The sequence below is a fragment of the Sitophilus oryzae genome, unplaced genomic scaffold (genome assembly GCF_002938485.1).
Source record: "Sitophilus oryzae breed Bouriz unplaced genomic scaffold, Soryzae_2.0 scaffold_1576_pilon_pilon, whole genome shotgun sequence".
In the NCBI taxonomy this organism is placed as follows: Eukaryota; Metazoa; Arthropoda; class Insecta; order Coleoptera; family Curculionidae; genus Sitophilus; species Sitophilus oryzae.
This window is the reverse complement of record NW_022146254.1, coordinates 9,215,824-9,243,754: the sequence shown is the minus strand read 5'-3', so window position 1 is coordinate 9,243,754 and position 27,931 is coordinate 9,215,824. Positions and strand designations below refer to the sequence as shown.

General features: G+C 31.9%; 2 protein-coding genes across 3 annotated transcripts in view; one reads left to right on the top strand and one right to left on the bottom strand.

Moving 5' to 3' along the window:
• LOC115879434 (serine/threonine-protein kinase 10) overlaps nt 1-25,943 on the bottom strand; it is a 41,995-nt gene extending 16,052 nt beyond the window's left edge. For both annotated transcript variants that reach the window (XM_030896266.1, XM_030896267.1), the window contains exons 1-12: nt 25,788-25,943; nt 25,070-25,387; nt 24,854-25,012; nt 24,590-24,794; nt 7,097-7,227; nt 5,921-6,244; nt 3,904-3,982; nt 3,771-3,847; nt 2,074-2,455; nt 635-797; nt 397-535; nt 81-338 (exon numbers count right to left, since the gene is read on the bottom strand). In XM_030896266.1, the coding sequence (XP_030752126.1) occupies nt 81-338; nt 397-535; nt 635-797; nt 2,074-2,455; nt 3,771-3,847; nt 3,904-3,982; nt 5,921-6,244; nt 7,097-7,227; nt 24,590-24,794; nt 24,854-25,012; nt 25,070-25,228 (2,076 nt within the window). In that variant the 5' untranslated portion in view covers nt 25,229-25,387; nt 25,788-25,943. The remainder of the gene's footprint in view (nt 1-80; nt 339-396; nt 536-634; nt 798-2,073; nt 2,456-3,770; nt 3,848-3,903; nt 3,983-5,920; nt 6,245-7,096; nt 7,228-24,589; nt 24,795-24,853; nt 25,013-25,069; nt 25,388-25,787) is intronic.
• Nucleotides 25,944-26,786: 843 nt separating this feature from the next.
• On the top strand, nt 26,787-27,455 carry LOC115879444 (NADH dehydrogenase [ubiquinone] 1 alpha subcomplex assembly factor 2). The gene is made up of 2 exons (XM_030896280.1): nt 26,787-27,138; nt 27,194-27,455. The coding sequence occupies exons 1-2, from the start codon at nt 26,901-26,903 to the stop codon at nt 27,376-27,378; spliced, it is 423 nt and encodes a 140-aa protein (XP_030752140.1). The 5' UTR covers nt 26,787-26,900; the 3' UTR covers nt 27,379-27,455.
• Nucleotides 27,456-27,931: the final 476 nt, after the last annotated feature.

Below are 27,931 nucleotides of genomic sequence, written 5' to 3'. Positions count from 1 at the left end.
ACAAAACCGCTGGTTTCGAAATACAATTTAATAAAACACATAATTAAAACACTTAAAACAGATAAAATATTAGGTCTTACCTCGCTTTCATCGAGTTTTTTGCCTTTGGAACTCAGCACCGGCGGCTTATCTCTGAACTCACTAGGAGGGGGGTACTCCAGCGAGTCCAAGGACGGACAGAACTCATCGTCCGAAGACTCGACGTGAGTTTTGTTCGTTTCGTTGGCCACTATGACGACTTCGCTCGAACTGTGATTAGATGGAGAAGTCGAAGAAGTCCGCGATATGGTCATGGAATTATCTATTATAACTGGAGGATGGGTAGTTACCACGGTTACCTAGGAAAAAAGTTTTGATATTGCCAAAAATAACATTTTTAACAAGTTTTTATCGTACCTGGCTAATATTTGAAGCTAAACTATTGGACGGATCAGGTAAATCGGAATTAATAGTTATAGTAGACGTATTTTTGCTCCTTTCAGACTGTGGAGTGGAAACTACAACGAAGCTCATGCTGTCTTCTGGAGTAGTACCACTAAAAAACAAGAAAAAAAAAGAAAAAATTAAAAAATAAAAAAAAATAAAAAAAACAAAAAATAAAAAAAAATTAAAAAAGTATTTTAAGAAAACTTACGTCGAGCTGTTGACTGTAACAATATTATCACCTACACTGTGCATAGGTTTTTCCTGAGATAAGCGTTTTCCTAACTGATTTTCCAAAGCCCTCTTGACCTGGGCTATGTTAGATGACCTGTTAGCGTCTTCGGGATGATCTCTAGTTTCATCTTTAACTGGCACTAAACAAGTCACAGTATAAATCATCAAAAAATGAGCATGAATTCATTTCATTTTATTTTGTTTATTTATTTTTTTTCATTAGTCTTATTACTAACAAGAATATCATTAATCAGCTTGTTTTGAGTACAATTCAGATACATTTTTCGACTTGTATACAGATAAAGTAATGTTATACAGGGTGTGTCAGAAGGTTCGCGAACAACTGGGATTTTTTTATAATTTAATTACCGAAGAAAAGTATTGAAATTTTTTTCCAGAGTATCCAATAACAAAATTAGATACTTTGGTAACTTTTTGGTGTCTTGTCTTTTTACAGTTATTTATTACAGAACAACAACGAAAAATATTGTATTATGAATTATTCTTGTTCGATTCACACTGTATAATGTAATTTCACCAAAAAAATCCCTGTATATTTTAAAACGTTTTTATTTTGCCACCTAACCTCACTTTTTGCATAATGATCGAGAATCTTTGTAATCTGCCCACATGACAGTTATTTGCCATTACATATTATATCATGATAGCAAAAAAATATTTATTTTTATATTATGCATGCTGAAGAAATTCCACAAACACTTTTTTTTAAAACGTTATATTTTTTCCCATTCGTTACGAACTTTTTTACACACCCTGTACATATAGTAACTACCTTTTCTTTAAAAGTCAATTAAAAATGCCCGAAACTACTTAAAGCTATAATTTCTATCAAGGCTCTAAGCTTTCACAGCCTAGCTATTACTGCTTCTAATAAGCTGCAAATAGTTACCAGTTCAGATATTACAGATTACACAGGGTGATATAATAATAGAGCACATTAGACCACCCTGTACAGAGTTCTACAATTAAATCAAACCCAACTATTTTTTTCATATTCAGCCTATTGAAAACTTTGGTCAAACTTAGTCTCAAACTGACTTAGAACGAGAAAAAATGCTGAATATAAAACAGCTTAAAATTCTAAAAAAATAATTATCCTACTCACAACAAACATATCCATCAAAAAAACACAAAGAAAAATAAGAAATTATTAAAGCAATAGATTGCTAAAAACACCCAATTAATCTCTTCTTATATAAAACTTTAAAAAGAGGTGAAAAACTATGTAACAAACTACCCATTATTTTTACCAAAGAACCTTCCCTTTAAACCTTTTTGTCCAATTTTTATAACACTCTGTATAATAAACAAGTCGTAAAATATTATGTCATAATCAGGACATTACTTAAAAAACAAACACCAAATCAATCAATACAAATATTAAATCACACCCACCTGGCGGTAAAGGAATATCTGCCACCCTGATAGGAACTCTCTGCTCGGGAGGGGTGTCAGGGGGCGTGACAGGCGACGCGGGAGGCGTGGGCAACGTCACCGAGTTCAATGGAAGAACAGGAGCAGGCGGTATAGGCGCTCTTCCCTCCTCTTGCGCCGCCTGATGAACGGGCACGGCCAGAGGCTGCGAGGAGGACGGTCCAGGCTTCTTCTCGCTCGGAGGTACTTCCATAGGTGGAGGAGGTACCACAGTGGGTGGAGGAGGCGGAGCCGGACCTTTTTCTTTCTCCGTCGAGGTCTGCGATTGGAAAGGTGGCGGAGGGGCTGGACCTTTCTCGTGGGAGGATCGGCGGTGGGCGTCTTCTTTCTTGTCCGCTGAAGGCTGTAAAAGTTTTTTTAAGCATATAAAAGAATTCACTATATCTATGGTAATCGCAAAACAATTTCCGATGCACGTGATTAACTTTGAGTGACAAGCGATGGCGACAGCGCTGCCAGATTCTGATGGATTTATGAGATGAATCTTAATTTAAAATTGACAAACAATATATTTATAATATCATTTTTTAAAGAGTTTTACGTTTTATTTTTAATTTAATAACTATTATTTTAATAATTAATTGATTTATTTGTTTTGTTGCTTATTTTACTTATTACATATTAGAAAAAACTAGTCCATTATGAATATTATTTAATGTGCTTATCAATCAAACTTACTTCTCTGACTGCAGTCAAGGGTAATAAATAACCTTTATATTTCATTAATTTACACTAAATCTGTAAGAATTTTGTTCATTTCATATATATTTGAGCGGGCCGAAAAACGCTCTTTACCATCTTAGGACGGGAGATGAACTAATATCTCACCGACACTTTACGACATCGTCTGTTGATATTGAAAAAGTTTTGCTTGCCGTATTAGTGAGAACCAGCCCCTGGACAGCCCACCTGATGAAGGGTAGGCCCAGAAACCGGTTGTGGGAGAGAGAGCTTGGTTCAACAAGCAAAACAATTTTCTTTTTACTTTTTTTTCTCTACTTTCGATTTTTCGAAATTAGAAAAAATACACAGCTAAAGGCAAGAAAATATTATTAATTAAATAACCTTTATTGTCATGTTCTCGTTCAAAATAGTTTATCAGGGAAGTTACAAACTCTTTGCTTCGACTGTTTAAATGCTTCGGCATATCTTCAACACACAATTTCAAGAAATGCAATACAAAAACTCGAAAATTTAGTTCTTAAAAGAACTGTTTGTGCTTAAAAGTACAATTAAAAAAAAAAGACTACGAAAATAGGCAAACAAACGAGAATTACTAACAAAGATTCAACATCAACACGATATTATACAAAATAATAACTGATATTAGGATAACTGTCAAATAATAAACGACAACGTTGCTGAATACGGCACAATGTGACCAACATAGCGATAATAAAATTCGGTTTAAACTAACTTTTGCAGCTTTAATCTAAATAAAATATCTGTTACAATCACTTTCTCTACAAAGTAAAACGAAGAGCTGCTCGGTATCTTAAATTATACAACAAATTTAAACATTTTTGCCAAAATTTCATTTAGTCAGGTTTATAGACTTTAATGTCCATGTCGATATAATTATTGATGACGTGCATCGGAAAAAGTTTTGCGATTACAATAGGTAGACGATTCCAACGACAAATGTGATAAAAACTTACTGTTTTCTTTTCTGTAGGTATAGAAGCAGGTACAGCGACTTTCTTATCATCTTTTTCTCCAGTCGGTACAAGGGATTCTGAAAATAATACTTTAATTTAAAGTATACAGAAAAAAAAATAGTTAGAACCATACCTTTATGTTCTGTATCATTGCTCTGCACCGATGCAGCATCCTCCTCTATGTCCAAAGGCACTTGAGATATTCGGTTGTCCTACAAAAGAAATAGTTCGTTAAATAAAAAAATCAACGCTGAACGATATAGTTTAAATAAAAATAAAGCATTGCAAAACAGGATTGAGGTTGAGAAGAATTACACAAATACATAATGGACAAAATACTGGATTACCAAGTATAAGAAAACTCAACATTTACCACGTATAGATTTACTATTATAAAATATAATAGGTCTAAAAAATAATGGGAATATCCGTAAAGAATCCTTAAATTCACTGTAAATATTGGTTTTTGGAACTTTTAAATAGCTTTTATTGAGTTTAACTATAGTTAAACTCAATAAATTATGAGTAAATGGATGAGTTTTTTTTTATGTCTAATCCAATGTGGGACACAACACTTAACACTAAAAGGCACCTTACCTGTTTAGGGACAATAGACAGTGCGGGTGGCCCCAACGAGCAGCATGCATTTTAGAAAAAAAGCAGTGATAACACCAACTTGAGGACATTGTTTCGTACGTACATGGTTTGACAACAACACAATACTTATTAACAGGGATACATACACGTTTACTGTAGTAAGTAATACTACTATAGTAAGGTAAAAAGACAAACTTTGTAAAAACACAAGTGAATTTTAGGTTAATAGGTTTAAAATAGTAGAGTTTGAGGTCCATAGGTAGGTTAATATATTACATTATGTATTGACTATTGAGTTCTGGCTTTTTTTATAAGTGTAGAAGAAAAAGTAGTGAGAATACAGAATAAAAATATCAAATTTAATCATAATATACAGCTTGGTTAGCTAAAAATAAGAACAGTTCTGAATAAAAAAAAAATAGTTAGAGTTATGTTTCACTTGGTACATTTGAATTTGAATACAACTTTTGCGGATTTGTTAGGTCCCCTAACTTTAATTTACGTTCTTTATTTATTATTTTATAATTGATTTTATGCAATATTATTCTTCAAATGAAGCACCGTCTACTTTACCATCATCAAACAATAGCTATTGTAAATACTTTAAAAGTAATAATTATATTATTTTTCTTGATATTCATTAAGTTTTCTTTCTGTGACATGAAACTTACCAATTCTCTGATAATGTCCCTTATTTTTACGGGGTCTCCTCTGACGCTAAGCATGAAAATATTTACAAGACACACATTATTTCAGTGTAAACAAGCCCTAAGCGTATAAAGCGGTATATTTGCACACCAGGTTAATTTGCTTTAACCTGTTCTGTGGCCTTATCTCGCCATAAAACAAAAGCAGTTTTCGTGGTTCACTGTATATGAAAACTTAAATACAATAAGGTATTTGAAGAAAGAAAAAAATAAAAGTACTTATTTTTTAATTCTACAGAATGTCCCCGGATTGTCTTTAAAAGAGAAAAAACCTTTTTTTTTCAAACGTCATAAAAGTATTCACTTTTGCGACGTGATTGGCAATATAAAAAACTAATTTTAACGCCTAGACGTAAGACATAAAGTGTCAAATTCAACGAGTGTAACCATAGTTTCTCGATATATAATTACTTACAAGGTATTACTTTGAAATCTTTTTGGATTATTTGGAATACTTGAAATTGTTTAAAAAATTATTTGTGAATGTTTGAAATAAAAAATAGCATGTCCTATTCGGAGTAAAAATTAATTTTTATGTCTCACCACAAACAGTATCATTTTTACTCCTAATATACTATTATTATTAACTTTTTAGAAAAATACATTCCTCATAAAACTCCTTTGTGACAGACGGACGGACGGACAGCGAAGAATTAGTAATAGGGGTACGGAACCCTAAAAATGAAGCTTTTTTCCAGAAAAAAACTAGGCCACCCTGTATAAATTAACTAATTCAAAAACATAATATATCAACAAAGAGGTATTTTAATGAGTAAAGAATTGTTTTTAGAAAAAAAAACTTACAAACTTAACAAAACTTACAACAAATCTACAATTATTCCTTACCTCAGGATCATCATCTGTCAACTCCTCTTCAACCACTTCAGCCTTGTACTCGAGCAACAGATCGGTGACAGGCTTCGAGTCCAAAGTTCGGTTGATGAAGGGATGCTTCAACAATTCATCACACGTCGGCCTTTTCTGGGGATCTTTGATCAACGCCCTGGCTATAAAATCGTTGAAATCCTTTGACCACTTTGACGGCTGTTCCAGTCTTGGAGGATCGCTTTTCTGGATCTTCAACAGTACCCTCATTGGTGACATTTCATGGTTTGGAGGTTCCATTTGGGCGAACTCAATCAACGTGATGCCCATGGACCATATATCAACCTGTATAAAGAAATAAAGTTGATTTTTAATAGGCTTAGAAAAATAAATAAACCTAACAGCACAAGATGAAATCCGAAAGGCACATAATTTTTATTTTACAAAACTGCAATTCTTTGTCTTCTTGTTGTTGTTTGTAAAAATTGAATTAATAATATAATTTTTTTAATAAATCCGAATATTTCAGTATAATGTACAAGGTATATCAGTATGAATGTACAAGGCGAGTCAACAATAGAGTAAAGTTTATTATGTCATTTATATCGAAACTATGAAATATGACATACTAATTAAACGTTGCTGTCAATCCCCATTTCTTCAGATATTTTTGTGTATTTTATGGGGTTTCTGGTTTATGAGTAGAGATATAAAGATGCTGTTTTCACATCATTGTGCTACTTATTATGAAACTAAATATGCTACACACAGATTTAATCTAGTCTTCTTAGTTCAAATGTATTTCTTGTTCTTTTATACTTTTTATTTTTTAATTAGTAGAAATTTTTGCATTTTTCGATAACCTTTGTATCTCCATTATCTTATAACTTATTGAAAAGGTGAAAAGGGTTAGTGATGGGCGGTGGGTAAATACCCAATTTGTAGATAAATAAAATCTGGGTTTTAATTTTATAAAAGGAGTTTCCGACGACGGCATAGTAAATGCCCGGTATAATACCGGAAATAGGAAAATTTATTGAAACTATTTTCTTCTTCCAGTGGCAAAAGAACGAGAATTATTTTCAAGAAATGTAACTTTTAGCTTCATCTACTATTAAGACATATTAAAAATTAAACTAAAATGTTATTTCTGTGTCTTGTTAACTTGTCTAGTTGACTTAAAATAAAAATACTCACCTTGAAGTCATAAGGATTGTCCCTGAAGGTTTCACAAAGCACTACTTCTGGAGCCATCCAGTATGGTGTTCCTATGAATGTATCGTGTTTTTGAAGGGTGGACTTGTTTTTGGCTGACACCCCAAAGTCAGCTGTAATATAAGAATAAAAAATAGTAAATTTGAAGCTTCTTAAAAAAAATATAAACTATTTTTTATTTATCAGTACAGTTTCTTCAAATTCTTCGTCACATTATCTTTAATTTTTGTTTAAAGCTGGTTATTATTACACTATTTTTATTAAGTTCATGTTATATTAGTTCTCCAGTAAATAATATGTAAATATATTACTTAAACACATAATAAAGCACAAGGTATATAACTAATCTTTTATTTATTTATTTCACCCCTTCTCGGGGGGTGAAATAAATTATTTTTTCTAAATTTCTGAGAAACGGTAAGGACTAGAAAAAAAGTTCAAATAAAAGTTGTAGAGCATCCAATTTTACATAAAAATGGTCTCTGTACTTTTTTTGCTCAAAACCAAAATTAACCGAGATAGGGTGGCTAGAAGCTAGAGGACAGCTTTTATTGAAACATTTATTTCAAAGTCCTTGGGAGGGGGTTAAAAATTTAAAAAAGTCGTAACTCCAAAATTACAGTAGCTAGCGAAACCTTAGCGAAACGCGGTTTTCAATTTAAGATTAGGAATAATATTTGCAACAAAATTTGTAATAACACCAAAATCAGTCAAGTCGCAGTTTTTGAGATAAAAAAAAATTGGAAAAATTCCTTTACTTTGAAACTAAAAGAACTGCCTACCAATTTTTTATTAACATATTTTAGTATGGGTTATACGTGCCTCCCAGCGCCATTTTTTTTTCATTTAGTGCATATATTTATTGCTGAAGCAATAAACAGCGGTTAAAATGTGATAACCGACGTTCAAAGTAATGAGCCTTAAAATACTATTTCTATTTTCCTAATCTAGAGTTTATCTAGACAAAGAAAAAATATTCGTGTAATCTACAGAACAGTTCTAAAAGTTCCGTATTCTGAAATTTAACTTTTTTACTTTTTTAAAACCTAACTAAATCAGAGGAAGAAGATGAAAAGCGTAACTTCCTATTAGACAATAACTGACGTCATTAAGAAATTATTAAAAGAATGTTTTCTCGAGTCTGATATCTCCAAAAATACTCTATTTAAGTCATCTAAATTCCGTTGAACCCTTTGCCTCCAATTTTAGCCCAAAAGACACACCGAAAAACTCCTTTTTTCTTCTTTTATTCCTCGTCTAACGGTACAGATGCGACACAAATAAAAATAAAATCCAACCTAAGTGGTGATTCACGGAGATTTAAAAGGTTTAAAACGCCGCGAGCTGGCTCGTGATGTCATCGGCTTATATATTTTAATTTTTCCTCGATTTTCAAACGGCTATTCCGGTTTTTATTACATCGAACAGGATTTGGATTCGTTGGTGTTTGTTTTTGAATGAAATCCAGTGACGCTCGTTCATAAATTTGAATTATTTTTGAGTGCACATACTGAAAAAACACATTGCGGGAAATATGAAAAATAAATCAGATATTGGATGGATTTGAAAAAACTTACACGTGTGGTGTTCAAATAAAGGTCTTCTTTACCACTCTTTTTCTGTTTTTATGTATGGTCAAATTGAAATGTAAATTAAAAAAACGTCTTATTTAAATTTTTCTTGTATATGTTGGGTCAATGGGGCACTATACAGTAGAAGTGGTCAATGACTGAACGAATGGTTCATTTGAACGAGTATTAAAAATAAATCGTGAGATTCGATTCACCGCTTAGAATACGATTCGTTCAATTGAATCGATCACTGTATTGTTCAATTCGTAAGGATTGAATCGGATCGCATTTCGACTCGTTCATTTCTACGGCTTGTTTGTTCAAATAATCTTGAGAATTGATTCATTGCTAAGAATACGATTCGTTCAATTGAATCGTGGCCAGCACGGATCCATAAAATTTGAACGAACGAGTTATAAGAATTGAATCGGATCACAATGCGACTCGTTCATTTCTACGGCTCATACGTTCAAAGAATCGTGTGAGAATTGATTCATTGCTTAGAATAGATTCGTTCAATTGAATCGTGGCCAGCACGTATCCATAAAATTTGAACGAACGAGTCAAATGAATTGAACCGGATCACAATGCGACTCGTTCATTTCTACAAATCATTCGTTCAAAGAATCGTGATAATTGATTCATTGTTTACATTATGATTCGTTCAATTGAATCGTGACCAGCACGGATGCATAAAATTTGAACAAACGAGTCGTAAGAATTAAATCGGATCACAATGCGACTCGTTCGTTAAAAAAATCGTGAGAATTGATTCATTGCTTACAATATGATTCGTTCAATTGACTCATGGCCAGCACGTATTCATAAAATTTGAACGAACGAGTCAAATGAATTGAATCGGATCACAATGCGACTCGTTCATTTCTACAATTCATTTGTTCAAAGAATCGTAAAAATTGATTCATTGCTTACAATATGATTCGTTCAATTGAATCGTGGCCAGCACGGGTCCATAAAATTTATACGAACGAGTCGAACGAATTGAAACGTATCACAATACGACTCGTTCGTTTCTACAGCTCTTTGGTTCAAAGAATCGTGATAAATCATTCATTGTTTACAATATGATTCGTTCAAGTGAATCGTGGCCAGCAAAAATCCACAAAATTTGAACGAAACAATCGTACGAATTGAATCGGATCACAATGCGACTTTCGTTTCTACGACTCGTTCGTTAAAAAAATCGTGAGAATTGATTCATTGCTTACAATATGATTCGTTCAATTGAATCGTGACCAGCACGGATCCATAAAATTTAAATGAACGAATCGTAAGAATTGCATCGGATCACAATGCGATTCGTTCATTAAAAAAATCGTGAGAATTGATTCATTGCTTACAATACGATTCGTTCAATTGAATCGTGGCCAGCACGGATCCATAAAATTTGAACGAACGAGTTGTAAGAATTGAATCGGATCACAATACGACTCGTTCATTTCTACGACTCGTTCGTTAAAAGAATCGTGAGAATTGATTCATTTACGATTCGTTCAATTGAATCGTGGCCAGCACGGATCCATAAAATTTGAACGAACGAGTTGTAAGAATTGAATCGAATCACAATGCGACTCGTTCGTTTCTACAGCTCGTTTGTGCAAAGAATCCTGATAAATCATTCATTGTTTACAAAACGATTCGTTCAATTGAATCGTGGCCAGCAAAAATCCATAAAATTTGAACGAACGAATCGTAAGAATTGAATCGGATTACAATGCGACTCGTTCGTTTCTACGGCTCGTTCGTTCAAAGAATCCAGAGAATTGATTCATTGCTTACAATACGTTTCGTTTAAAAAATAAATATTAGAATTATATACTATAAGCTTGGGTACCCAAACGTTCATAATATAGGCAATAGCAATGATATAAATATAGATAAGTAATTGCCATCTTAGTAATAATGTAGTACATACTATGTAGTAGGGCATCAATACAAACTCTCGAACAAAAGCCCTAAACAAATACCATGGATAGACAAGCGAGGTAAAAATATAAACATACTGATTAAATAGTACCCAACTTATATAAAACATATTTAATTACAGTAAAAGAATCAATATTATTTAACAGCAACAAATATTAACCAAACAAGAGATGTTTATAAATACGTTTTTTACTTTTGCTCACGCTAGTAAAACCGCAAAAACTGTAAAAATTATCAATAAAAAATATTTTTATAAATGACTTCAGTTTAAAACAGGAGATAATGATATGTTGTAACAAATTTCTGTTAATAATAGGAGAAAAAGTGTGATATCTCTACCGCTTTGTCGAAATTACTGATGTAAGATGTAAATTTTATCTCCTCGCGGATTACAATGAGAAACGGATACAAACTAACACATCTACATACATTTAAATATAACTGGCTATCGAATGCCATTCAAGGTGAAATTCTTTCAATACTTCCTCTAACGCGAGATACGAGGGTACTACCGTGTACTTATTACAACATGAAACATACAGACAGAGTACTCTCCAAACTTAAAAAAATATTTATTGAAGACAGTGTCCTATTTTTTTTTAATTTTAGAAATAGATGGAATACATTTTCTATGGCTATAACACAATGTTTCTATGAAACTCTTTACCTTATATCAAATACGTCTATCATAAACCGTTGACGTTCTGTTAAAAGTTTTACAAAAATACTGACTGTGGGGCTCTTAATAGTCAATTACGCTGTACTGCTCGGGTTGCTCTCAGGGGTCGGGTAAAACGGGTGTGTGGACGAAGGAAATATATATTATATTTCAGAAATCTGTCTAAGGCTTTTAAACCACACTCAAAATTCCAAACACACGTGCTTTGATTAAGACTTGATTAAAGTTTGCAGAGCTTCAGCATTTGCCATAAAATAGCGAGCAATTTGTTACAAAACCATATAAATTATATATCACTGTAATCACAAAACTTCAATCTATTTCCGTATTGTAACGGAATTTTAAATTATGTCTTCATTTTCGAGAAAATTTAGTCCAAATATAAGGAATATTTTGTTGATGTTTAACCATCAAAATCTTAAAAATAAAGAAGTTGTCTAAAAATGTGCTACAATATGGATATAGTATAATCCTTTATCTTTAATTTCCTTCTTCATTTGTGTAAAAATACCTAGTCAGTTTTGCATAAATGCCGAACGCTTATTTTACTACTTTTTCGGACTCTTAAGAGTGTGGTACAGTTAACACGTTTAGAGATAATTAACATTCGTGAAGCAGATACTTATTAGAAACTGTTCGATAGTCGAAGAATCTCTAATGAAAGGAACGACATTAACCTTCGTTTTCTATTTACCTTATCAAAAAAAGTAACACGTGTGCTCGTGTGGTCACTTCACTTTTTCTTTTCTTCGGAATTGCAATAAACTTAAATTAGTCGTCTGGTATCGATTGTTGTAAAAAGAAACTTTTATTTTTTAGGTTATATAATCATTAAAAACTCTAGAGTGCATAATGATTTATAGATGATGCACGCTTTGCAAGAAAATATGTCAAATTTAATACAATTTAATTATATTGGTTACAAAATTCTCAAAGATGGGTCTATGGTTTGTATGATCTAATGTAAAAACATGGATTCAAAAACGATTTTTTAACGTTTATATATCACAGACAACACGAATAAAAATAAATGTTTATCCGTACTATATACAGGTGTGTGTATCTTAGTTATAAAACTATCATGGTCTAATGAAAAACGATTAATATTCCAGTTATTTATTAACATGTATATTTTTTAAATATTAAAGTATAGATGACAGGTATAAAGACAATTTTATTGAATAAAATCGGGAATTTTCGGATTGCCCTGCCGTGACGTTAAGTCAATATTGATGTAGGTTACAAAAATTTCCGAAGAAATTACGTGTCTATATTTTATGGGGTCTAAGATCATAAACATGTTAATTTATTACCCTACACATCAATTTTAGTTTTATTTTCGGTTTTTCTGCTTACCAGAAAATAAAAACAACAAAAAGAAATTTTGGTTTGCCCTGACGTGACGTCACAAAAACATTGATGTTGGTTACTAAATTCGCCAAAGAAAGACGTGTCTATGTCCTCAATGATCTAAGGTCAAAAACATAATAATTTACTCCACATAATAAAACGTTATTTTTAACCAGAAAACCACGTTTTAAGAATGATAATAGGTGGAAATTCGATACTAATAGCTAAAAACATAACAAAACGAGTTGTATTCATAGAAATATGCGTTTAATAGCGAATAACTTTGCTTATGGGTCATATAATATTATTTTCGCATTTTATTATCATTGAGTAACACGGTAACATGGAATAAAAACAACTTCAGCTTACCCTGGCGTGTCGTCAGAAATATATTGATGTTGGTTACAAAACTCTCCAAAGAAATAACGTATCTATATCTTCAATGATCTAAGGTAAGAAACAGACTAATTTAATCTACATAATAAACAGTTATTTTAAACAGAAAACGACGGTTTATGAATGATAATAGGTGGAAATTCGAGACTAATGGGTAAAAAACACACTAAAACAAGCTGTTTTCATCATTTTTAGACGATAACATTGAATAAAACCAATTTCAGCTTGCCCTGACGTGACGTCACAATAATGCAAATTGATGTTGGCTACAAAACCCTCCAAAAAAGACGTGTCTATGTCCTCAACGATCTAAGGTCTAAAAAAATAACAATTTAGTCTACATAATAAAAAGTTATTTTTAAAAAGAAAACGACGTTTTAAGAATGATAATAGGTGGAAATTCGACACTAATGAATAAAAACATGGCAATACGAGCTGTTTACTGAAAACTATGCATTCTAATAGCGAACAATTTTGCTTGTAGGCCGTATAATATTATTCTCGAATATTATTATCATTGAGTAAGACAATAACATTGAATAAAACCAATTTCGTAATGCCCTGGCGTGACGTCACAAAAATATCGATGTTGGTTACAAAACTCTCCAAAGAAAGACGTGTCTGTTTTCAATGATCTAAGGTTAAAAACACAGTATTTTTTTTCAGAAAACGACGTTTTAAGGTAGAAATTCGACACTAATGAATAAAAAAACATGATAAAACGAGCTGTTTACTGAAAACTACGCGTTCTAATAGCGAATAATTTCGCTTGTAGGCCATATATTATTCACGCATATTATTATCATTGAGTAAGACAATAACACTGAATAAAACCAATTTCGTAATGCCCTGGCGTGACGTCACAAAAATGTTGGTTACAAAACTCTCCAAAGAAAGACGTGTCTATGTCCTCAATGATCTAAGGTAAAAAAAAACAATTTAGTCTGCATAATAAAAAGTTATTTTTAAACAGAAAAGGACGTTTTAAGGTAGAAATTCGATACTAATGAATAAAAAAACATGATAAAACGAGCTGTTTACTGAAAACTACGCGTTCTAATAGCGAATAATTTCGCTTGTAGGCCGTATAATATTATTCGCACATATTATTATCATTCCTGGGCGATAGCTTTCGAAGAGAAAATGCATTTTTATCCGTTTTATACGTGCCGGTCTCCCGGTTCTCGCTTTTCCGCGTGCATTTTTGCATTTCGACGAGAGTTGGAAGACACGCGCGGGGCGGTCATTCTTCGCATGGCCTCTTCGGGTAGCTAGATTTTAATAGCCACCGCCGGTCATTTTTTGCGCCTCTTGACCGCCGGCCGCCGATTTAGAACTCATCCACTTTAACAAACCGACCGAGACCACGTTGCCGATACCTCACTTCAAAATATTAATAACCTTGCAGCAATTATACAGTAATGTACAATAAATATGACAGTAAATAATAAATAAAAATGTACAGTAAATATGACATTCTTCTGGACATCTTCTTGATTTTACTGAGAATTTCGCAATTTTATTTTTTTGTTTGTAAACAACATGACTTAAGGAAAGTAAATGTATTATCATTATACGGGGTGTTTTTCAAAAGTGGTCATCCCTATAACTTTATCTATAGACATCGAGATTTGGTATGCTAATACCGTATGATAAAGAAAAAACGGTGCCAAAGACGGCTGAGGAATCTACAATCGATGATAATTTTGGTGCGATCAATCTCTAGACGTCATGTACCTACTAAAAATTGACATATATTTCCAGAAAAGTATTTTTTCTTGGATTTTAAGCTACCTACACCATTACAAATCATTTTTACTCAATATAAATATAACTTACAATCTTCTGAAGGCCAACTGGCAGTAAGCGCCGTTAAAAAAATAAAGAAGAGCACAGGCCAAGTAAATGAAGTCTAGGGCTTGAACTCGCCAAAATTATCATCAATTGTTATTCCACAGCCGTCTTTGACGCCGTTTTTTTTCGATCGTATGGTACTATGACTGAATCCTTGTAGTGTGAATAGTATTATTATTATTCATTGTATATAGTATGACCCCGGATAGTATTTACAATTACAAGAGGAAAAGCATTTTTATTATGGACATTTTGAGAAAAATGCATTCTTCATAAAAAAATTTGCTTGTTCTAAAATGGCGAATCCCGTTTATAGTTTTCCAAATTTCCATACCGTTTTAGAGAAAATTAAAAAAAAAACATGAAGATGTGGTTGTTTTTACTTTTTTTTCTTAACACACGTTTTTTTCTTCGTTTTGAAAAACTGTGTATACAAAAAAAATTAACTAATCAATCTGCATCGATCCACACCAACAAAAATCTTTCAAATCGGAATAAGCGAAAAAAGCTCGATTTTGGCCGGGAATTTTTTTTGGAAATTTTGCGTTTTTGAACTTTTTTTTGAATATCTACCAAGCCCTTCAATTCGAGGAAACCATTTATGCCCCGTCGGATAGACGACTGATGGCGCCCTCCCATGGCCTATTTTTCATTTCTTAGATTTTCATAAAGACTCGTAGAAAACGATTTAAAGTTGAAATTTTGCCAATTTATCGAAAAACGCAAATATCTCGAAAACGGTAAGTAGCTAAACGACCAGTGAGGGCTCTACGGATAGAGCTAGTGGAGCTCTATAATTTCCCTATTAAAAAAAATCCTTCCAAAAATTTCCAAAAAAATTGACAGCCAAAATCGACCTTTTTTCACTTATCCCGAATTCCGATTTGAAAGATTTTTGGGCGTGGATCAATGCAGATTGATTAGTTAATTTTTTTAGTATCCACAGTTTGTCAAGAAAGTACATACAGGGCGAGGAAAAAAATAAAAACCCGCATTTGGACTTAAAACTTATTATGTTTTTGTTAAAGCTCTGTCTGTAAGCTGTGCAAAATATGGCAACGCCTTATAACTGGATGCGGTCAAGAAACCATAAAGTCTGACTAATATCTATAACGTTGCTCTTGTGTTTTTATTCCCGTATGTTCTGTGCCTTAAAATAATTTTAACCTTGCTTTTCGATTCATTTTTTCTCTTGGTTATGATCCGGCAACGACCAGAAAAGCTTAGATCATACTTTAAACCACTTAAATACAAATAAACATTAATTGTTTAATAATAAATAGTAATCTCGCAAAAATCAAGTATAGAAGAAACTTCTTTTGTGACAAAATGATCATCGTATAGGACCGCTTATGAGATATTCCTTTATTTTTGTAAATTCTGTTTTTATAAAAAATCCCCATAATGAATTTAGTTTTATTAAACTGCTTAACTATTTCTTTAAATGACTTTACAACATATAACTAATCTATTATTTTGTCCTAAAACAGAGATGACTTGAAAATTTATCACATCCAATACAACACAAATCTAAAATAGAAAAAAATCCCTGTTTATCTTTTGTTATGTCAAATTTATCGTAATTATTCTTCAAACACAGAGTGTAAATAAATCATATTAGACTATTTGAATAATTTCTAGGAAATATTATGTAAAATAGCCAGCCTTCGCTTTGCTTAAATAATTATAATATTTAAATTAGCTAAAAAGGACGATATCTCTCTGGAAAAAGAATATTTAATAATTTTTTTTCCATACCAACTGTTAAAATTGCCTTATATCTATCAAAAATACTAGATAAAATAGTAGTTTAACCGCAAGGGTAGATTAAATAATACTTTAACAGCGAGGATAGGTTAAAAACTTTATTTCTTCTCGCACGTTTTTTAATTGCTTCCATTTTTGAAAATGTTTGTATTCCTTTTCATAAGTTATTCGGGATTTAAATGGAAGTAGTTTGGATATGGCGTTTGTCGCCTCAGCCTGAATATCTGTTGGTAATTTACTTATTTCGTTTTGATCAGCAATCGACACGAAAGAGAATTAAAAAATATTGACTCAAAACTGACAACTAAAGAGACAGCCAGAGAGAAACTAATAACTAAAGTGAGAGGGCTTGTGGAATAGGGCATTTCGTAGAACTTGTGTCTAGCCCTAGCAGGCAACTATTAAGCCCGACCAATCACGTTAGAGTTTTTGACAAACACAAATGAATTAACACACTTCAAATAACCACGCTAACCAACCTGATTGGTCAAGCTTAAAAGTTAACTGCTAGGGCTAGACACTTCTTTTCGTAGACAAGTTTACTTTGTCACCGCGCATCCCAGACGCGCACGGCGTTTAGGCGGTCAAAAAAGGAAGTTTTCAATATTGCAAGTTAAACATTTGACAGGATTAATTAGATTGTCAGTAGCTTTTTCTATTTCTTAGTTCTAGAAGGAGATGTCTAAAATCTGTTGATAATCGGAGCAAATCGGAGTAATAAATTGTTTTTGACTGAATGTGCCTGTTCTTTTAGCTTGTCAGAAGAGAAGATTATTGTCATTATTGATTATTTCAGATTCCACGATTATTCAGCATTTTTGTAATTTTTGTTTTGTGGTTGAGACCCAGACAAAACGTTTCCTTTAAAGGTAAGTTTTATCTCGGTAATTATTTTAACATACCTAATAGTAATAGTGACTGCACATAATAATCGTACATTGCTAATTTAATTATTTTAATTTAAAACATCACATTCTTTTCTGATACCTATGGAACGACTAGGTATTATACCTGGTATTATTTCCAGTAATACAAATTATTTTCTTCAACTGCTAGGTTCTTGTTATAGAATAAAGCCTATCAAAAACATTGAATACCTACGGGATACCTACTGATACTCTGTGCGAGCTCCCAACCGTGCTTCCCTGTTCACTCCCAACCAAGTTAGATAAAAAAGATACTGAATATGGCAGCCTTGAGTTGGAGTATGGCAAGGAGTATGGAGTTAAATAAATTATTATGTTCCTACACAGTATTTTATTTATAGGTTTTAATGCTATAAAGTCTAATAATAAATTTTCGTTGTCAACAAAATAATCTAAAAAAACTACGAAGATTTCTTATTATAAACTTGAAAGATTAAGATTCGGTTCAAATATACAAATTTTAAATTTTTGGCGCCAGTATATAGGTATGAATGCAACCTACTATATCGATAATGAGCTCATAGTTCGGGTTAGACGCCAAAGGCCGCGCCACTAACACAGTCTTCAAAAATTAACGTTGATCGGTCTCTCCAGGCGGATGAAACTGCCATTTGAATTTTGGAAACACGGCGGAGTTTCTGCCAGTAGAGGGATAGATGGCGCTGCGTAGAAATTTCATCTAAAGTCCCTAGATATTCATCTAGGGACTTTAATTTCATCATGATTTTATCAAGTCATCCACAGAGTATAGTTTAATTAACAATTCGTTTGATTCTCTGTGGAGTAATTGGAGTAGTTGGAGTAGTTGAAAAATATAAATATTTATATAAAATGTTGATAATTTTACAGCGATGTGCTTTGTTACCCTATGAATAAACATTGATATGAAGTTGCTTTCGCCAGAAACAATTATAATTAAATAATTTAATAAAAATTTAATTTCTAAGTGACCCGGATCAGTTAGATCAGTAAAATAAATTGAAAAATAAACGTCATTCCATATCTGGCAATGTCTGTCAGTTTCTGTGAAGTGGAAGTGAATTGTGATTTGTTTTTATGGGAATATTTACGGATTTTTGCGAATTTAGAGTATTTTGGACGATAGGATTGTGAAATTTAAAAGCCAAGTAGTTTCATATATAAGATTAATTAATCCCTGTGATAATTTTTATGAAATTTCTCATAATCAAAACAAATTCTTTCAACAAAATGGCTGTCTCAGAAATTTGGAAGATCATTAATTTTAAAGTTTTATTTAAGTGTATTTATTCGAATCAAGAATTTGTATAACATATTAAAAGCTTAATTTTAAAGGTTGTGCAGTAATTTATGTAAGTGTACGCTTTTAGATAAATATTAAATATACAAATTTGCAAAGACAAACAAGTAATTTTAAAAAGATCATTTATTTATTTAAACGAGTATAATCATTAATCATTAGGTTGAAAATATATTTGTATTTACTTATTTATATATTTTCTATACCCTTGTATTATTTATAAGCCCTATATGTCCTGTTTTATTTGAAAAAAAAATGCTTCGAGTCATCGAGAATAGATTTAATAACAATTTTGTCCCTTGGCTTTGTGTATTATATAATGTGAATTGTAAGATGTTTCTATTTGAATAGGTCATTAAAGTTGAGATTAAAGTTATACCAAATTATATTCACGGTAACTATATGTCTTTTATATAATGAATTATTTATTTATAATTTATAACCTTTTTTATAATTACTTATAACTGATTGTATAAATTCTGATAACTTTTATATATACTTGTATAGTGTTGAATGTGTTATTATGTAATTTTAACAATGTTATAATAAAATAATAAAGTTACAGATTTTTCGTGTTTTATTCTAATTTCAGGGATAATTTCAACCTAGATTATTAATTTATTTGTATCAAAATACATTACTTTTATTTTGTAAAATGTTTTGTTACAAATAAATTCATAATCTAGATTGAAATTACCAAATATAAGTAAAAAACTTATGAACTGGCAGTAAAGGTCCATTTAAAAATATGGCGCCAACTTTTAGTTCTGCCAGTAGCCCGCTTGGATCGCGTCGAGCGCGTGTTTCCAGGCTTTAACATAGGAGTTTTCATTTCTTTCAGTTAGTTATTCTATGGGTCTCTCTCACTTTAGTTATTAGTGTTCTCTCTGGAGACAGCTTTATTTATTTGTCAAATTACATAGAAACCAACGCCAACACAGCACTATTTTTTTTCCTTGAAATAATAATTTCTGAATATTTTTTAAAACGTTAACTCGCTATGGAAAAAAATATTGTTTTATATAGGACGATAAAATTGCATTATCGTCTCCCGAAATTTACTAAAGCAAATTATTCATTCTTTTGTAATATTTTTGTACGAAAATTGATTTTATTCATAAACTGTATCGATTATATTATAATATACAGGCAAGGTCACGGGCATTCTCAAAATAGCCATCACACACCTGATATGTGTGTAATAAATCGTTCATTCATACTAAATAGTGACAAGCATTTTGGCCAGGACTGTATACAAAACGAGCACAAAAATCGTGCCAAGTTTTAGCGAATTACATAAATCCACAACATAAATCAAAAATTATGCGTTTTTTTCCCACGTGACCTGTTTTAAGACCTCCTCGTCTCGATTAAACAACTATTTCCGATAGTGTTTCTTTCGACAATCTGTTAATAAAAAAACGGAAATATCTATATGCTTTCATGCGCCATTGAAACATCAATCAAATTAGTTTCAATCGATTATTTCGGCAGAAAAAAAATCGAATTTTCTTTAAGACAAAGAGAACCAAAAATAAAGTATATATGGTATTGTTTTGTGTATAAATAATATTAATTACTACTTGCATTTGTTTGTAGGTATAAAGCCCCAATATACAGGGTGGTCCGAACTGTATTCTGGAAACTTCGGCATCGTATTATGCAGATAAAAATAAGTAAAATAGTTCTTATAAATGTATGTTCTAAAATGCTTAGTTCCGGAGTTGTGTTAGTTTGACGATTCATTTGACACATTTGAATTTGATTTGAAATTTTATGGATTTGTCAGTCTTTACGGAGCTTATTTTATGTTATTTATTATTTATTCTACTACTGATAGTTGTATAAAGGTAGTAAATCTAGATGGAAATTGTGGCAGAACTTAAATTAACAGTGACACTATCGCGATTTATCGAAAAAGACTCTAAAATAGTTGGTTGTGTAGCGTGCGGTAGATCTCGGCAAAAATTGAGTGAAATAATGGAACAACTTTTCGCTAGTAAGTGACTATAATATAATATACATACGTGTAGTAAACCGATCATTTTTGAAATTCACTTAAATTAACTAAATTATATATTTTTCTTGCATTTTAGCTTTTATTTATTACTTGTCAAAGATTAGATGTCAAACAATTTAGATACGTTAATTTGACTTACCTGCTTCAGTAGCGTATCGGATGTTTGTGTTAATAAATACTTATTATAATAAATACTTATATCTATTTTTATTAGAATTATATATTTTTATAACAATTTTAATAACTACCAACATTTATTCACAACGTAAAATAAAACAAAAAATTATTGAGTCTATCCCACGTCTCCCTACATCATAGTTTTATATTTTTTAAATAAAATTAGAACGACACTGATAAACCGGAATTTAAGTCGGCCATATTTGAGGCCCATCGCGGTGTACCTAAGATTTTTGATATGCTCCTTCCTTAGTCTTCTTATTCAAAGAGTAGGAGTCATATTGACATCAAAATCAAATTTCTCATGTCAAAAAACTCTCAGATACCAATTTTCATCCAAATATTGACGTTACTTCAGAAATTAATTGGAAAAGATCAATATAAAAATGAAACTTTTACACCCTGTATCTCCGAAACAAAGCATTTTAAGACATATATTAATACGAACTTTTTTTTTGGTTCTTTGACACCTTCAATGGTGCAAATCGAAAGTTACCTAATAACACCTATTGAATGCTGATAAGGAAATGCCAAGCATCCTCCAGCAGTGTGTTTTACAACAGCATTTAAAATTATTATGCAACGACTATTTTTAGGCTGATTACTTTCAATGAATCACTGCGTCTTAGAAATGTTAATTTTGTGACAAATCTACCTGAGAAAGTCATGCATATACCCCCAGAGTGTTGTTCAAACAAACACTTATATCTTACTTAAGAAGAAATATAAAAAAGCTTGTAATGTTTCAGCAAAGAATATATACTTTTAAGCTATATAGAAGCCAGAGTTAAGGGACAGCTTCTTTAAAGTATGTAATGAACAGTGCTTTCCATAAAATCAATAAAATGAAAAATATACGAATTAATATACATGTACTGATTTCTTTCGAAAATCGACAACTATGAAACTATGATCCCTTCCCGGACATAAACGGTACATTGTGAGACAGGAAATTGTGGAGAGAAACAAGCCCCATAACATAGGATACAACATTTTAATGAACAGTGCTTTCCATAAAATCAATAAAATGAAAAATATACGAAATAATATACATGTACTGATTTCTTTCGAAAATCGACAACTATGAAACTATGATCCCTTCCCGGACATAAACGGTACATTATGAGACAGGAAATTGTAGAGAGAAACAAGCCCCATAACATAGGACACAACATTTTAATGAACAGTGCTTTCCATAAAATCAATAAAATGAAAAATATACGAAATAATATACATGTACTGATTTCTTTCGAAAATCGACAACTATGAAACTATGATCCCTTCCCGGACATAAACGGTACATTGTGAGACAGGAAATTGTGGAGAGAAACAAGCCCCATAACATAGTATACAACATTTTAATGAACAGTGCTTTCCATAAAATCAATAAAATGAAAAATATACGAAATAATATACATGTACTGATTTCTTTAGAAAATCGACAACTATGAAACTATGGTCCCTTCCCGGACATAAACGGTACATTGTGAGACAGGAAATTGTAGAGAGAAACAAGCCCCATAACATAGGATACAACATTTTAATGAACAGTGCTTTCCATAAAATCAATAAAATGAAAAATATACGAAATAATAATATACATGTACTGATTTCTTTCGAAAATCGACAACTATGAAACTATGATTCCTTCCCGGACATAAACGGTACATTATGAGACAGGAAATTGTGGAGAGAAACAAGCCCCATAACATAGGATACAACATTTTAATGAACAGTGCTTTCCATAAAATCAATAAAATGAAAAATATACAAAATAATAATATACATGTACTGATTTCTTTCGAAAATCGACAACTATGAAACTATGATCCCTTCCCGGACACAACCGGTACATTGTGAGACAGGAAATTGTAGAGAGAAACAAGCTCTATAACATCGGATATAAGTAGCCCTAAATTAGTTGACCTTGAAGAATTTTACAGATTGACATTTTTTAAATACAATAAGAAAAAAAAATCTATACAGGGTGGTCCGAATTATATTCGAGAAACTTTGACAGCATATTCTGCAGATAAAAATAAGTAAAAAGGTTCTTATAAATTTATGTCCTAAAATGCTTCAATTCGGAGATACAGGGTGTAGAAGTTTAATTTTTATTTCGAATTTTCCAAATAATTTCTGAACTAACGCAGATATTTGGATGAAAATTGGTGTCTGGGTAAGTTTTGACATGAGAAATTTGGGGATTTCGATGTCAATATGACTCCTATTTGTCGGGAGCGCCACCTACAAGGTTTTTAACTGTTTTAACAAGTAATAACTTTCCGTCCATACCTGTATTAAAGTTTTGAGTGAAAAAATATACATTTCTGTCGTTTTTTACTTAAAAAAAGGTGTTTTGGTAAAAATCACTACGAGCAACCGTTCTCAAGATATTTGAAATATATATTATCAATATATGTCATCATTGACAAAAAATAAACATGTTGACTACTTATATAGATATTTGACTGAATTAATAAATTTGGGAACTTTTTATTTTTAACTAAGTAAATTTAATAAATATAAATTAAAAAAATTCATTTTAAACTAAAATCATAAATATAATTACAATAGATAAAAGGGGAAATATTAATCAAGGATGGATACGTACGCGGCTATCCTTTTTTTACGTTTATTTTTATATTGTGATGTAAAATACAGGTAAAATATTAAAAAAATAAATAAAGAGGAAGTATTGACATTTCTGTCCCTTCCCAACCTTTACATTCAGTTATTTTGACACAAATTTTAATTTCTACACAAAATAAAAAAGAATAAATCAATAAAAAGACCAAATATAAGAAAATAAATATATAAAACATTTAAGAATAATCATTCAAATAAAACAGGGCTTTTGAAGGAGCTTTAATAATGGGAAAAAGCAGTTTTTTGCTTCTCATAAAATGTTTTTACATGTAAAAAACTAGTTCTTTACATCAAACCTCTTCACATGTTCACCCTGAACTAATCAAAATTTTAACAACCAGCATTACTAAAATTATAGCCTAAAGCCCCGTTCTCAGAACTGCGACTGTCGCCAGCGACACGACAAAAGAACCAATCAGCTTTCTACAAAATTTAAACAGCTGTCAATTTTAAATTTAGTACAGCTCCCATTGGTCATTTGAAGTGTCAATTAGTGTCGCTGTCGACACGACGCAGTTCTGAGAACGGGGCTTAAAAATATGATCCTTGATCCACAAGAAAATTATGTGCCTAAATTATGTGATAAATGTCATTTTATATAAATCTAAAACACCCTGTAGCTACTATTTCACACATTTATCTCAATACACATAAAATTAGGTAATAACATAGCAGACAAACACACCAGAGAAAAGTTAATTAATAATTCATAAATTCCTGACATAACATTTAAATTAATTAAGATATTTTCTAATTTATTCATTCACCGATTTAGATGATCACTTCAAAATCAATATTATGTACAAATTACATAAGTTTTTAAACCTTTTAAAGAGGAACTATAAAATTTTAGTACTTACCAAGCTTCACACCTCCAGCCATAGTCAACAAGACATTCCCAGCCTTCAAATCTCGATGTATCACATGACTTTTATGCAGGAAATGCAGTCCTTTGCTCATATTCTGGCACACGTAAGCAATTTGGGGTTCAGTCAAGGGTTTCTCAAGTTCGGCCATTATACTGTCTAAGGCACCTCCATCACAATACTCTATCAACAACCACAACTAAAAAAAACAGCAGATATAGTCATGTTTTAACCTAGATAAATGCACCAAAAACAAACCTGTTGGTCCTTCTGAAAAGCTTCCAATAATTCAACTATGTTAGTGTGTTTAATCTCCGTTAAAATGTCAATTTCAACCATAAAATCAGACAGGTCGTCTTCACCATCTAACCGGCACATTTTGGCAGCGGCTAACTGGCCGGTATGCTTGTTTTGGGCCTGAAATGTCCATATTTTTCATTTTAAATTCATAAATACAGCGATTTTCAAACATACCTTATAAACTTTGCCATAAGCTCCATCACCTAGCTCCCCTATCATGTCCCAGTACTCCTCCGGATCAGTCTCCATACGCACATTGTTGTACACTTTCTTCTTTTTCGCGTCATTGCCTCCGAAATGTAACACTTTTTTGATATTGTTAAAAAAAGACATGATGACACTTGTTAGTCACTATTATTCTTAGAAGTTTGATCTCTTATAAACTATAAAAACACTACACTACCACATCCCAGCACTTCACTAGGTATTATCCAAATTTTCTGTGTCGTTTTCTCATTTTTTTCAGTATTATGTTGTCTTGTTGCACTGTATCTATAAAATACAAAAATATAAGTTCCAAATAAACATCAATACTTATTATAATTGATCTAAGTGCTAAAGCTGTCTAAGGAGGGTTTTTAAATAGGATTAAGGATACAGATAAAATTGGGATCAATTAAAATTAGGCGCCATAAGAAACATAAGTAGGTATTCCAATTCATGGTACTAATCAGATGCTCCAAAGGTTCCTAGACCTCCTCGACTCAGGCCCATTATTTAACATAAAAACTACTCGTTAAGTGGCGCATCTAAATTGAAAAACCATATTTTTAGCTAAACAAACAGTTGTCGCATGACTGTTAAAACACAGTGAAAGGAAATGTCAGAGAGCTACAAGTTTATGGCCAACAACCTGCTCCTCGAACGAAAACCCGTTTTTTCCGTCACTTACTGTTTCAACGCCGTTCGGAAAACGCCTGCCAAATTTTCCCGGAACCTTACGCACTCCTACGCTTCAACGTATATTTATCGGACTTTTTGTATATTTTTAATCGACAGACACCAGCGGCCATGCCAATTTTTACCATTTCCTCACCCCGTAAACACATTTGATACCACGCCTTCCATCAAACTGACGTAAAGTCAAGTGACATTTAAAATGCTTTTAACTGAATCGAAATACTAAAATTTCAAACCATAAGCACATTGCCGAACTTTCTAAAAAGAAGAATAATAAGTGAGGTTAAATCAGATCAGGGCCCAGTCACTCTTATGGAGCATTAAATTACAAATTGACGATTCGGCCCACTATAGATGGTGCTAATTTACGTCGTGTATATATGGTTGCAGAACAGTTCTTCGTGTATGTATGGTTGCTTCAAACGTTACGATTGGCTCGGTCTTTAAATTCATTTTATGAATTTTGCGATTGATTTCCTCTTCCGTCCACACAGTACTTCAAATACTCCTTTACTTATGCTTCAAACTATATTTAAGCTGCCTTTATTTTGTTTTTAATACAAAATGTATTTCTCGTGCTTTTTATTGTATTCCGACTCCAACTTTTTCATATCATATTATTCAAAGGTAGCCATATTTCTTAGTGCTTCTTGAATTATACAACTGTGATGAACTGCAACGAGATGAATTTTCAAAGTATAAGCAGCCTCTAGGATAAATTTTACATATCCGTTGTAGCAGGCTGAATTCATAATTTATTACCACAAAGATATAATTCTCGTCAAGATATCTGGTGGTGTAGGGGATAAGGCTCTCGTCTAGCAACACGAAGGTAGCCGGTTCGAGTCGTGCCGTCGACACGACTTTTTTATTTAATAAATAATTATTTTGACCTTGAAGCCCTGAGCCGCACTCGGCCCGCTATAGATGGCAGCAAAAATTTTGTTCGCTTTTTTATTACATTGACTGATCGTTCTGTAGTTATTCTGTGAATCAGATTTTATAAACAAACTGAAGTCTTTCATTATTTTTGCGAATAAAACCCAGAAAATAGCGTATATAAAGGTAAAACAGTGCTAATTTAATACCTAATATAACATCAATCATGGCCCAACCACCGTCGCGTAGCATTTTGAAGATGATCTTCACGAATTTTATAAATTCGTTCAAACCAAGACAGTGGCGAGGCAATTATATGGGAACGGATTATTTTGGTAATAAATACTTTGAAATCCCTGTTAACTCAGTCAGCGCTAGAACGAGACCTAGCAGATGGTTTGAACCACCGGAAAAAGAAAATTTCCAACAAGAAATGCCTGCCGAATGGGAAGCCTGGTTAAGAGGTAAACGAAGCTTTTATTTAATGATGTAATTATGTATTAACTGTTGGTACTTTAGGTAGAAGGAAAGTACCTCCAACTGAAGAGGAGTTAGCTAAAAATTTAGCTTTAATGCAGTCAAAGAAAAAGAAGGCTCTGGAGATCGATGCTAAGGGAAATCTACCATCACCTGTGGAAAAGGGTATGGAAAGCTTTCCACATAGGCCTGAATATGAAAGGGTTCCAGGAGAAAAACTGAAATAGCATATACTGTTGTTTATTTATTGGAATTGTTGAAATTGTAAATTATTATTCTGTAAATATAGTTAATTATGAAGATACATGGAGTTTTATTAATTAAAAAATAGGATAAATGTTGAGATGGTTTCAATATTTCATGTTACTTTCTATGAATAATTAGAGAACTGAACAAAATCAATACTTTTTGTGTTATTAATAAATTATATGTCAAGGAATACTAAATATCTACTGGAATGAAGTTGTTATGAATATTTTACTGTAAGTTGAATGATTTTTAAGATAAAATAAATCTATAAAATCACTAACTTATCTATAATATAGGTATATTTATTCTATTTAATTTTATTCATCTAATTATTTACCTATTATTCTGACAAAAAAAATAAATAAAATGACAGAACAGAAAAATGGGACAGTAAATACATATTACTTTTTTATAATTTCACCATAATTTCACTAGCGTGTACCCGCGACTTCGTTCGCGTCGAATTATTGTAATGGTGATGATAAAGCAAAGCAAGAATTTCCATTAACATACAAACTGGATAAAATTTTC